At 51.4% G+C, this 11719-nt stretch overlaps 1 protein-coding gene across 2 annotated transcripts in view; it reads left to right on the forward strand.

Annotated features, from left to right (window-relative positions):
• Nucleotides 1-10782, forward strand: part of LOC110511299 (E3 ubiquitin-protein ligase RNF216) — a 54800-nt gene extending 44018 nt beyond the window's left edge. The window contains exons 14-17 of one of the 2 annotated variants that reach the window (XM_036972306.1): nucleotides 5235-5332; nucleotides 6743-6965; nucleotides 9019-9088; nucleotides 10405-10782. In XM_036972306.1, coding sequence (XP_036828201.1) covers nucleotides 5235-5332; nucleotides 6743-6965; nucleotides 9019-9088; nucleotides 10405-10694 — 681 coding nt within the window. In that variant the 3' untranslated portion in view covers nucleotides 10695-10782. Of the gene's footprint in view, nucleotides 1-5234; nucleotides 5333-6587; nucleotides 6696-6742; nucleotides 6966-9018; nucleotides 9089-10404 lie in introns of those variants that run through there. The other variant, XM_036972307.1, reaches the window with a different exon arrangement.
• The last annotated feature ends 937 nt before the right edge of the window (nucleotides 10783-11719 follow it).

An 11719-nucleotide genomic window follows, 5' to 3' on the forward strand; every position in this document is an offset into this window, starting at 1 on the left:
AGCGAACTGGCTAATGATAACCCACTGCTCTACTATCATGGAGACAGGCTCTATAGCGAACTGGCTAATGATAACCCACTGCTCTACTATCATGGAGACAGACTCTATAGCTAACTGGCTAATGCTAACCCACTGCTCTACTAAGGCTATTTGTATTTTTACATTTTTATTTAACTAGGCAAGTCAGTTAAGAACACATTCTTATTTACAATGACGGCCTGGCAAAAGGCTTCCTGCGGGGGGGGACAGGGGCTCGGATTTAAAAATCAATATGTAAAGGACAGAACACAGACACTGGACAGAGGAACACCCTGCTTTTCTTCTGGGGGTCCTGTAACATTAAGGAAGTTCTATACAATAAAAAATATGACATGACATTTCATAACACTTTTGAACAGCGAGGAACATGAACCTCTCGACCTGCTTCACCACAGCCCCGGCGATGTAAATGAGGGAGGGCGTGTTCAGACCTCCATTTCCTGTAGTCCACGATTTAGCTCATTAGTCTTGCTGACGTTGAGGGAGAGGTTGTTGTCCTGGCACCACACTTGCCAGGTCTTTGACCTCCTCCCTATTGGCTGTCTTCATCGTTGACGGTGATCAGGCCTACCATTCGTTGTGTGGTCGGCAAACTTAATGATGGTGCTTGGTCACGTAGTCGTGGGTGAGCAGGGGAGTACAGGAGGGGACAAAGCCTGGTGTTCAACGCTGAGCTGTCGTCAATGAACAGCATTCTCACGTAGGTGTTCCTTTAGTCCAGGTGGGAAAGGGCACTATGGTGTTGAACGCTGAGCTGTCGTCTCACGTCGGTGTTCCTTTAGTCCAGGTGGGAAAGGGCACTATGGTGTTGAACGCTGAGCTGTCGTCAATGAACAGCATTCTCACGTAGGTGTTCCTTTAGTCCAGGTGGGAAAGGGCACTATGGTGTTGAACGCTGAGCTGTCGTCCCACGTAGGTGTTCCTTTAGTCCAGGTGGGAAAGGGCACTATGGTGTTGAACGCTGAGCTGTCGTCAATGAACAGCATTCTCACGTAGGTGTTCCTTTAGTCCAGGTGGGAAAGGGCACTATGGTGTTGAACGCTGAGCTGTAGTCCCACGTAGGTGTTCCTTTAGTCCAGGTGGGAAAGGGCACTATGGTGTTGAACGCTGAGCTGTCGTCCCACGTCGGTGTTCCTTTAGTCCAGGTGGGAAAGGGCACTATGGTGTTGAACGCTGAGCTGTCGTCCCACGTAGGTGTTCCTTTAGTCCAGGTGGGAAAGGGCACTATGGTGTTGAACGCTGAGCTGTCGTCCCACGTAGGTGTTCCTTTAGTCCAGGTGGGAAAGGGCACTATGGTGTTGAACGCTGAGCTGTCGTCAATGAACAGCATTCTCACGTAGGTGTTCCTTTAGTCCAGGTGGGAAAGGGCACTATGGTGTTGAACGCTGAGCTGTAGTCCCACGTCGGTGTTCCTTTAGTCCAGGTGGGAAAGGGCACTATGGTGTTGAACGCTGAGCTGTAGTCCCACGTCGGTGTTCCTTTAGTCCAGGTGGGAAAGGGCACTATGGTGTTGAACGCTGAGCTGTCGTCTCACGTAGGTGTTCCTTTAGTCCAGGTGGGAAAGGGCACTATGGTGTTGAACGCTGAGCTGTCGTCAATGAACAGCATTCTCACGTAGGTGTTCCTTTAGTCCAGGTGGGAAAGGGCACTATGGTGTTGAACGCTGAGCTGTAGTCCCACGTCGGTGTTCCTTTAGTCCAGGTGGGAAAGGGCACTATGGTGTTGAACGCTGAGCTGTCGTCCCACGTAGGTGTTCCTTTAGTCCAGGTGGGAAAGGGCACTGTGGTGTTGAACGCTGAGCTGTCGTCCCACGTAGGTGTTCCTTTAGTCCAGGTGGGAAAGGGCACTATGGTGTTGAACGCTGAGCTGTCGTCCCACGTAGGTGTTCCTTTAGTCCAGGTGGGAAAGGGCACTATGGTGTTGAACGCTGAGCTGTCGTCTCACGTAGGTGTTCCTTTAGTCCAGGTGGGAAAGGGCACTATGGTGTTGAACGCTGAGCTGTCGTCCCACGTAGGTGTTCCTTTAGTCCAGGTGGGAAAGGGCACTATGGTGTTGAACGCTGAGCTGTCGTCTCACGTAGGTGTTCCTTTAGTCCAGGTGGGAAAGGGCACTATGGTGTTGAACGCTGAGCTGTCGTCTCACGTCGGTGTTCCTTTAGTCCAGGTGGGAAAGGGCACTATGGTGTTGAACGCTGAGCTGTCGTCTCACGTCGGTGTTCCTTTAGTCCAGGTGGGAAAGGGCACTATGGTGTTGAACGCTGAGCTGTCGTCAATGAACAGCATTCTCACGTAGGTGTTCCTTTAGTCCAGGTGGGAAAGGGCACTATGGTGTTGAACGCTGAGCTGTCGTCCCACGTAGGTGTTCCTTTTGTCCAGGTGGGAAAGGGCACTATGGTGTTGAACGCTGAGCTGTCGTCCTTTAGCGGGATTTGTTTTAAGCGTCTGGTTTAGTGTCCAGACTGCAGCTTTGGGCCTCCCGGTTGGTGCAGTGGTCATCGCAGTGAGACTCTGGGTTCGAGCCCAGGCTCTGTCGCAGCCGGGCGCGACCGGGACGTCCATGAGGCGACGCACAATTGGCCTAGCCTCGTCCAGGTTAGGGTTGGGTTTGGCCGGTAGGGATATCCTTGTCTCATCGCACACTAGCGACTCCTGTGGCGGGCCGGGCGCAGTGCACGCTAACCAAGGTTTCCAGGTGCACAGTGTTTCCTTGGATGGCGCTGTGTTAAGAAGCAGTGCGGCTTCATTGGGTTGTGTTTCGGAGGACGCAAGGCTTTCGACCTTCGTCTCTCCCGAGCCCGTACGAGAGTTGTAGCGATGAGACAAGATAGTAGCTACTAAAACAATTGGATACCACGAAATTGGGGACCACGATACTGAGCCGTTTAGCTCAGTGCGGACGTTGCCTGTAAATCATGGTTTCTGGTTGGGATATGTACATACGGTCACTGTGGGGACGACGACATCGATGCACTTCTTCTTAATGAAACTGAGTGTGTCCCCCAGATGTCCTTCAGCATGTTGAGCCGGTGGAGATGCTGTTACTAGGCAACCACGCAGTCAGGGACGGATCACACTTCTGCTGCTGCTGTCTCTCTCTCTCTCTCTCTCTCTCTCTCTCTCTCTCTCTCTCTGTCTCTCTCCCTTCTTCCTGCTCTCTCACTCTGTCTCTCTCTGTCTCTCTCGCTCTCTCGCTCTCGCGCTCTCGCGCTCTCGCGCTCTCGCGCTCTCGCTCTCTCGCTCTCTCGCTCTCTGTCTCTCTCGCTCTCTCTCTCTCTCTCTGTCTCTCTCCCTTCTTCCCGCTCTCTCTCTCTCTGTCTCTCTCGCTCTCGCGCTCTCTCTCTCTCTCTGTCTCTCTCTCGCTCTCTGTCGCTCTCGCTCTCTGTCTCTCTCTCTCTCTGTCTCTCTCTCTCTCCCTCGCTCACGCACACACACACAGTCACTCAGTCACTCCCAGAGCCACAGCTAGTCAGTGTTTGAGGCAGCCTCTGCAGTGGTAGCGGCAGTAGCTAAATGCTGCTGTCTGTTGCAGTGGCTCGGGAACACTTGGTTTAGGACAACTCCCTTTTTAAAACATTCTACTGGTTCTACTTTGCAACCCAGCCGTGCACTAGTTAGGAAGAGATTTCCTCTCCCCTCTTCTCCTCTCACCTCGCCCCTCCTTTCCTCTCCCCTCTCATCCATTTCTCTCACCCCTCCTTTCCTCTCCCCTCCCCTCTCCTCCTTTCCTCTCCCCTCGTTTCCATTATTTCTACAGTCTCCTCCTCCTTTCCTCTCCCCTCTCCTCCTCCTCTCCTCTCCCCTCGTTTCCCTTATTTCTACAGTCTCCTCCTCCTTTCCCCTCCCCTCTCCTCCTCCTCTCCCCTCTCCTCCTCCTCTCCTCTCCCCTCGTTTCCATTATTTCTACAGTCTCCTCCGCCTCTCCCCTCCCCTCTCCTCCTCCTTTCCTCTCCCGTCCCCTCTCCTCCTCCTTTCCTCTCCCGTCCCCTATCCTCCTCTCCCCTCCTCTCCCCTCTCCTCCTCCTTTCCTCTCCCCTCCCCTCCCCTCCCCTCTCCCCTCCCCTCCCCTCCCCTCTCCCCTCCCCTCTCCTCTCCCCTCTCCCCTCCCCTCTCCTCTCCTCTCCTCTCCCCTCCCCTCTCCTCCTCCTTTCCTCTCCCGTCCCCTATCCTCCTCACCTCTCCTCCTCCTTTCCTCTCCCCTCCCCTCTCCTCTCCCCTCCCCTCTCCTCCTCCTTTCCTCTCCCCTCCCCTCTCCCCTCCCCTCTCCTCCTCCTTTCCTCTCCCCTCCCCTCCCCCCTCTCCTCTCCTCCTCCTTTCCCCTCCCCTCTCCCCTCCCCTCTCCTCTCCTCCTCCTTTCCCCTCTCCTCACCTCTCCCGTCCCCCATCCTCCTCACCTCTCCCCTCCCCTCTCCTCCTCCTTCCCTCTCCCCCTCCTTCCCTCTCCCCTCCCCTCTCCTCTCCCCTCCCCTCTCCTCTCCTCCTCCTTCCCTCTCCCCTCCCCTCTCCTCCTCCTTTCCTCTCCTCCTCCTGTCCTCTCCCCTCCCCTCTCCTCCTCCTTCCCTCTCCCCTTTCCTCTCCTCCTCCTTTCCTCTCCCCTCCCCTCTCCTCCTCCTTTCCTCTCCCCTCCCCTCTCCTCCTCCTTTCCTCTCCCCTCCCCTCTCCCCTCCCCTCTCCTCCTCCTTTCCCCTCTCCTCACCTCTCCCGTCCCCTATCCTCCTCACCTCTCCCCTCCCCTATCCTCCTCACCTCTCCCCTCCCCTCTCCTCCTCCTCTCCTCTCCCCTCATTTCCATTATTTCTACAGTCTCAAGTCTCACTATTGCGTCCTGGATGTTGGATGTTGTAACCTGTGTTTTGATTGAGATGAGGGAGGAGAACATGTGACCATCTCTGACATATTCATTTAGGGGGGGTCATTTAGGGGGGGTAACCTATACCTTGGATGCTACATTACTGTTTTTACTGAATCTCCCCTCCCTCTCTCTCCCCGCTACTAATTTAGGGGGGTAATTTAGGGGGTAACCTAAAACTTGGATGCTACATTACTGTTTTTACTGAATCTCCCCTCCCTCTCTCTCCCCGCTACTAATTTAGGGGGGTAATTTAGGGGGGTAACCTAAACCTTGGATGCTACATTACTGTTTTTACCGAATCTCTCCCCCCTCTCCTCCCCTCCACTCCCCTCTCCCCCTCTCTCCAGGAGAGCTGCAGGAAGTGCCGTGTCCAGTGGAAGGAGCATGCTGGGAAGTCATGTGACCAGGTCATGGAACGAGATGAGATACGCATGAGGGTGGCCTTGTAAGTGCCTGACCAGAGAGAGAGGGGTCCTTGCTATCTCTCCCTCATACACTATATATACAAAAGTATGTGGACACCCCTTCAAATTAGTAGATTCGGGCAATTTTCCCCGATAAGCCATTTTTATGCCGAAGCGATGGAAGAATCGTTCTGAGTGGATCCTGTCATAATGCCAGTAGCTACGGCTCATATTAAGCAAGAGACCTACTGTAGTCCCACCCCCCAGGTCACCTGATATGACTGAAGCTGATCTTATTGGCCAACCAATCAAATGAAAGTCGTGTTGTGTTGGTAACAATCTAATGGTTCATTTTTAGCTCAGACCACCGGGAAGCTGTCTAGTGAAAACCAAGTGTACAATGACCTTGTTGACTCTCTGGGCTGTGATTGGTCACAGGGCCGACCTAGTGACATACCAGCTGTGTCGTCTGTGCAATCACCTTGTTGACTCTCTGGGCTGTGATTGGTCACAGGGCCGACCTAGTGACATACCAGCTGTGTCGTCTGTGCAATCACCTTGTTGACTCTCTGGGCTGTGATTGGTCACAGGGCCGACCTAGTTGCGTTGGTCATGAGTGTTTTCTAAATGAACAAACTCGGTTGGTTCTGTTTCGTTCATAGTGAATACCCCCCAGGTGTTAGTGCAGGCATGGAGCTAAACCCTGCTCTGTGTCCTGTTCCTCTCACAACAGAGAGGGTACTGGGTAAACAGCTCTGTTTCCCGGATGACTGGGCAGGAAGTTTAGCAGGCGGGTGCTTCCTGTCTCTCCACACTAACACACACAGTGTTAATACACGCTAACACACACACACACACACACACACTCTAACACACACAGTGTTAATACACTCACTACAAACACACTTACCATACACGTCCAGTACTTCCTGTTGTTGCTGTCCACAGCTCCTCAGACTTCCTGCAGCTGACAGACAGGAAGTAGCCTGCCAGAACCATCAGATCTGACTATTCAGGGTCCCAACTAGGGTCCCATCTAGGTTACCAACTAGGGTCCCAACTAGGGTCCCATCTAGGTTACCAACTAGGGTCCCAACTATGGTCCCATCTAGGTTACTAACTAGGGTCCCAACTATGGTCCCATCTAGGTTACTAACTAGGGTCCCAACTATGGTCCCATCTAGGTTACTAACTAGGGTCCCAACTATGGTCCCATCTAGGTTACTAACTAGGGTCCCAACTATGGTCCCATCTAGGTTACTAACTAGGGTCCTAACTCCTCTCTATCCCCTACAGTGAGGAGCGGATGACAGCAGCTCGGGTCAGGAAGTGTGGAACAGGTCTGGTGTTGGGCGCTTACTAGGGTCCTAACTAGGGTCCTAACTAGGGTCCTAACTAGGGTGCTAACTAGGGTCCTAACTAGGGTCCTAACTCCTCTCTGTCCCCTACAGTGAGGAGCGGATGACAGCAGCTCGGGTCAGGAAGTGCGTGAAGTGTGGAACAGGTCTGGTGAAGTCTGAGGGATGTAACAGGATGTGGTGTCGTTGTGGAAGCTACATGTGCTACCTGTGCCGAGAGCCAATCAGTGGATACAACCACTTCTGTCAGCACGCCCGTTCCCCTGGCGCTCCCTGTAGGCACTGCCGCAAGTGCTCTCTCTGGACAGACCCCACGGTGAGCACACACACACACACACACACACGAACACAGACCCCACGGTGAGCACACACACACACACACACACTCCACAGTAACACACACACACGTTAAAGCCGTATTCTACAATAGATTAAAACCATAATGACATCACAATACCCCATAATGACATCACAATACCCCATAATGACATCACAATACCCCATAATGACATCACAACACCCCATACTGACATCACAATACCCCATAATGACATCACAATACCCCATAATGACATCACAATACCCCATAATGACATCACAATACCCCATAATGACATCACAATACCCCATAATGACATCACAACACCCCATAATGACATCACAATACCCCATAATGACATCACAATACCCCATAATGTTGAAGCAAAACAACGTTTTTTATACATTTTTGCACATTTATTAAAGATAAAAACAGATACCTTATTTACATAAGTATTCAGACCTTTTGCTATGAGACTCGAAATAGAACTCAGCTGCATCCTGTTTCCATTGATCATCCTTGAGTGGCTCAGCCAGAGCCTAGACTTGAACCCGATCGATCGAACATCTCTGGAGAGACATGAAAATAGATGTGCAGCAATGCTCCCCATCCAACCTGACAGAGCTTGAGATGATCTGCAGAGAGGAATGGGAGAAACTCCCCCAATACAGGTGTGCCAAGCTTGTAGAACCATACCCAAGAAGACTAAAGGGTGTAATCGCTGCCAAAGGTGCTTCAACAAAGTACAGAGTAAAGGGTCGGAATACTGATGTGAATGTGATATTTCAGTGTTTTATTTGTAATACATTTGGAAAAAATTCTTAACCTGTTTTTGGTTTGTCATTATGGGGTATTGTGATGTCATTGTGGGGTATTGTGATGTCATTGTGGGGTATTGTGATATCATTATGGGGTATTGTGATGTCATTATGGGGTATTGTGATGTCATTATGGGGTATTGTGATGTCATTGTGGGGTATTGTGATATCATTATGGGGTATTGTGATGTCATTATGGGGTATTGTGGTGTCATTATGGGGTATTGTGATGTCATTGTGGGGTATTGTGATATCATTGTGGGGTATTGTGATATCATTATGGGGTATTGTGATGTCATTATGGGGTATTGTGATGTCATTGTGGGGTATTGTGATGTCATTGTGGGGTATTGTGATATCATTATGGGGTATTGTGATGTCATTGTGGGGTATTGTGATGTCATTGTGGGGTATTGTGATGTCGTTGTGGGGTATTGTGATGTCATTATGGGGTATTGTGTGTAGAATGAAAACATCCGTTGGTGCAAAATAAATTTAGAAATCTATATTATTCAGTTATTGCACCCACACTGCTCGCACGTGCCAACGAGCGTCTGCGTTGTCAAGGGCTAAAATAGAAGTCAGTTCTATTTCTGACGCAGATCACGCTGCCAGTCCTGCCTCTCCCATCTCCTCATTGGTTTATAGAAGCAGGTACTCACGTGACATCTCCTCATTGGTTATACCCACGTGGGTGACTGAAAGACGAACAAGGTCGGTGGCGATAATGCACCTAATTTGTTAAATTTGCCAGTCGCAATATAACGTCCAGAGAAGAAGCCTAGAAACGATTTGGTTGACCATTCCAAACCTCTCCTCGGGGACCCCCAGCCGTTCCAAACCTCTCCTCAGGGACCCCCAGTGTTCCAAACCTCTCCTCAGGGACCCCCAGTGTTCCAAACCTCTCCTCAGGGACCCCCAGTGTTCCAAACCTCTCCTCAGGGACCCCCAGCCATTCCAAACCTCTCCTCGGGGACCCCTAGCCGTTCCAAACCAACAAAGAGCTAACACGCTAGCCATTCCAAACCAACAAATAGCTAACACGCTAGCCAACCAAGGCGTTCTTGGCCAACAGCTAATTATAATAATATGATATGGCTTTCAGCCATATCCAAAGCGTCTTAGTATGGGTGGTTCCCGGGAATCGAACCCACTACCCTGCCGTTGCTAGCACCATGCTCTACCAGCTGAGCTTACAGGGGACCAGCTAATGTGTGTGTGTCTCTCTACAGCAAGATGACGAGCGCATCATTCAGGAGATTCAGAAAGAGGGCGAGAAAGAGCTCAACAAGAAGAACGCAGGTCAGTGCGTTTCTTTATAAATCCCAATGCTGTAATACTGTCCTTCTGGAACTATGGGTGATCTACTAACAGCTATCACCCTGACTATCACCCTGACTAACTGCTATCACCCTGACTAATAGCTATCACCCTGACTATCACCCTGACTAACTGCTATCACCCTGACTAACTGCTATCCCCATGACTAACTGCTATCACCCTGACTAATAGCCATCACCCTGACTAACTGCTATCACCCTGACTATCACCCTGACTAACTGCTATCACCCTGACTAATCACCCTGACTAACAGCTATCACCCTGACTAATAGCTATCACCCTGACTAACTGCTATCACCCTGGCTAACAGCTATCACCCTGACGATCACCCTGACTAACTGCTATCACCCTGACTAACAGCTATCACCCTGACTATCACCCTGACTAACTGCTATCACCCTGACTATCACCCTGACTAACTGCTATCACCCTAACTAACTGCTATCACCCTGACTAACTGCTATCACCCTGACTAATAGCTATCACCCTGACTTTCACCCTGACTAACAGCTATCACCCTGACTAACTGCTTTCACCCTGACCAACTGCTTTCACCCTGACCAACTGCTTTCACCCTGACTAACTGCTATCACCCTGACTATCACCCTGACTAGCAGCTATCGCCCTGACTAGCAGCTATCGCCCTGACTAGCAGCTATCGCCCTGACTAGCAGCTATCGCCCTGACTAGCAGCTATCGCCCTGACTAACTGCTATCGCCCTGGCTAACTGCTATCGCCCTGACTAACTGCTATCGCCCTGACTAACTGCTATCGCCCTGACTAACTGCTATCGCCCTGACTAACTGCTATCGCCCTGACCTACAGCTATCGCCCTGACTTACAGCTATCACCCTGACTATCACCCTGACTATCAGCTATCACCCTGACTAACAGCTATCACCCTGACTAGCAGCTATCACCCTGACTATCACCCTGACTATCACCCTGACTATCACCCTGACTAACTGCTATCACCCTGACTATCACCCTGACTAGCAGCTATCACCCTGACTAGCAGCTATCACCCTGACTAACTGCTATCACCCTGACTAACTGCTATCACCCTGACTAACTGCTATCACCCTGACTAGCAGCTATCACCCTGACTAGCAGCTATCACCCTGACTAGCAGCTATCACCCTGACTAACTGCTATCACCCTGACTAACTGCTATCACCCTGACTAACTGCTATCACCCTGACTAGCAGCTATCACCCTGACTAACTGACATTTCTTTCTCTCTCTCTCTCTCTCTCTCTCTCTTTCTCCCTCTCAGAGACTTCAGGGAAGAGAGTGGGCCCGCCCCCGGAACCTGTGGTGGTTGCTAAGCGACCTCGAGCAGCCCCCCCTCCGCAGGCGGTGCGAGCGCCCTTATTGGTCCCTCCTCGTGTCATTCTGCCTCATCGCCAGCCCTTGCCCCCCGCCCCCTACGTGCCCCCGCTCCTCCACCTGCCCCCCCTCAACTACCACCCTCCCCTCAACCAGGTCAACAACAACCTGAACAATATAGACGTCAACATGCCCATGCACTATGGACCCCCCCCTCGCTACTACAGACACCTATAACCCTCCTCCTCCTCTACTACAGACACCTATAACCCTCCTCCTCTACTACAGACACCTATAACCCCCCTCCTCTACTACAGACACCTATAACCCCTCCTCCTCTACTACAGACACCTATAACCCTCCTCCTCTACTAGACACCTATAACCCCTCCTCCTCTACTACAGACACCTATAACCCCCCTCCTCTACTACAGACACCTATAACCCTCCTCCTCCTCTACTACAGACACCTATAACCCCCCCTCCTCTACTACAGACACCTATAACCCCCCTCCTCCTCTACTACAGACACCTATAACCCTCCTCCTCTACTACAGACACCTATAACCCCCCTCCTCTACTACAGACACCTATAACCCCCCTCCTCTACTACAGACACCTATAACCCCTCCTCCTCTACTACAGACACCTATAACCCTCCTCCTCTACTAGACACCTATAACCCCCCCTCCTCTACTACAGACACCTATAACCCCCCTCCTCCTCTACTACAGACACCTATAACCCTCCTCCTCTACTACAGACACCTATAACCCCCCCTCCTCTACTACAGACACCTATAACCCTCCTCCTCTACTACAGACACCTATAACCCCTCCTCCTCTACTACAGACACCTATAACCCTCCTCCTCTACTAGACACCTATAACCCCTCCTCCTCTACTACAGACACCTATAACCCCCCTCCTCCTCTACTACAGACACCTATAACCCCCCTCCTCTACTACAGACACCTATAACCCCCCCTCCTCTACTACAGACACCTATAACCCCCCTCCTCCTCTACTACAGACACCTATAACCCTCCTCCTCTACTACAGACACCTATAACCCTCCTCCTCTACTACAGACACCTATAACCCCTCCTCCTCTACTACAGACACCTATAACCCCCCTCCTCCTCTACTACAGACACCTATAACCCCCCCTCCTCTACTACAGACACCTATAACCCCCCCTCCTCTACTACAGACACCTATAACCCCTCCTCCTCCTCTACAGACCCCTATAACCCCCCTCCTC

This window comes from Oncorhynchus mykiss, unplaced genomic scaffold (assembly GCF_013265735.2).
Source record: "Oncorhynchus mykiss isolate Arlee unplaced genomic scaffold, USDA_OmykA_1.1 un_scaffold_140, whole genome shotgun sequence".
Lineage (NCBI taxonomy): Eukaryota > Metazoa > Chordata > Actinopteri > Salmoniformes > Salmonidae > Oncorhynchus > Oncorhynchus mykiss.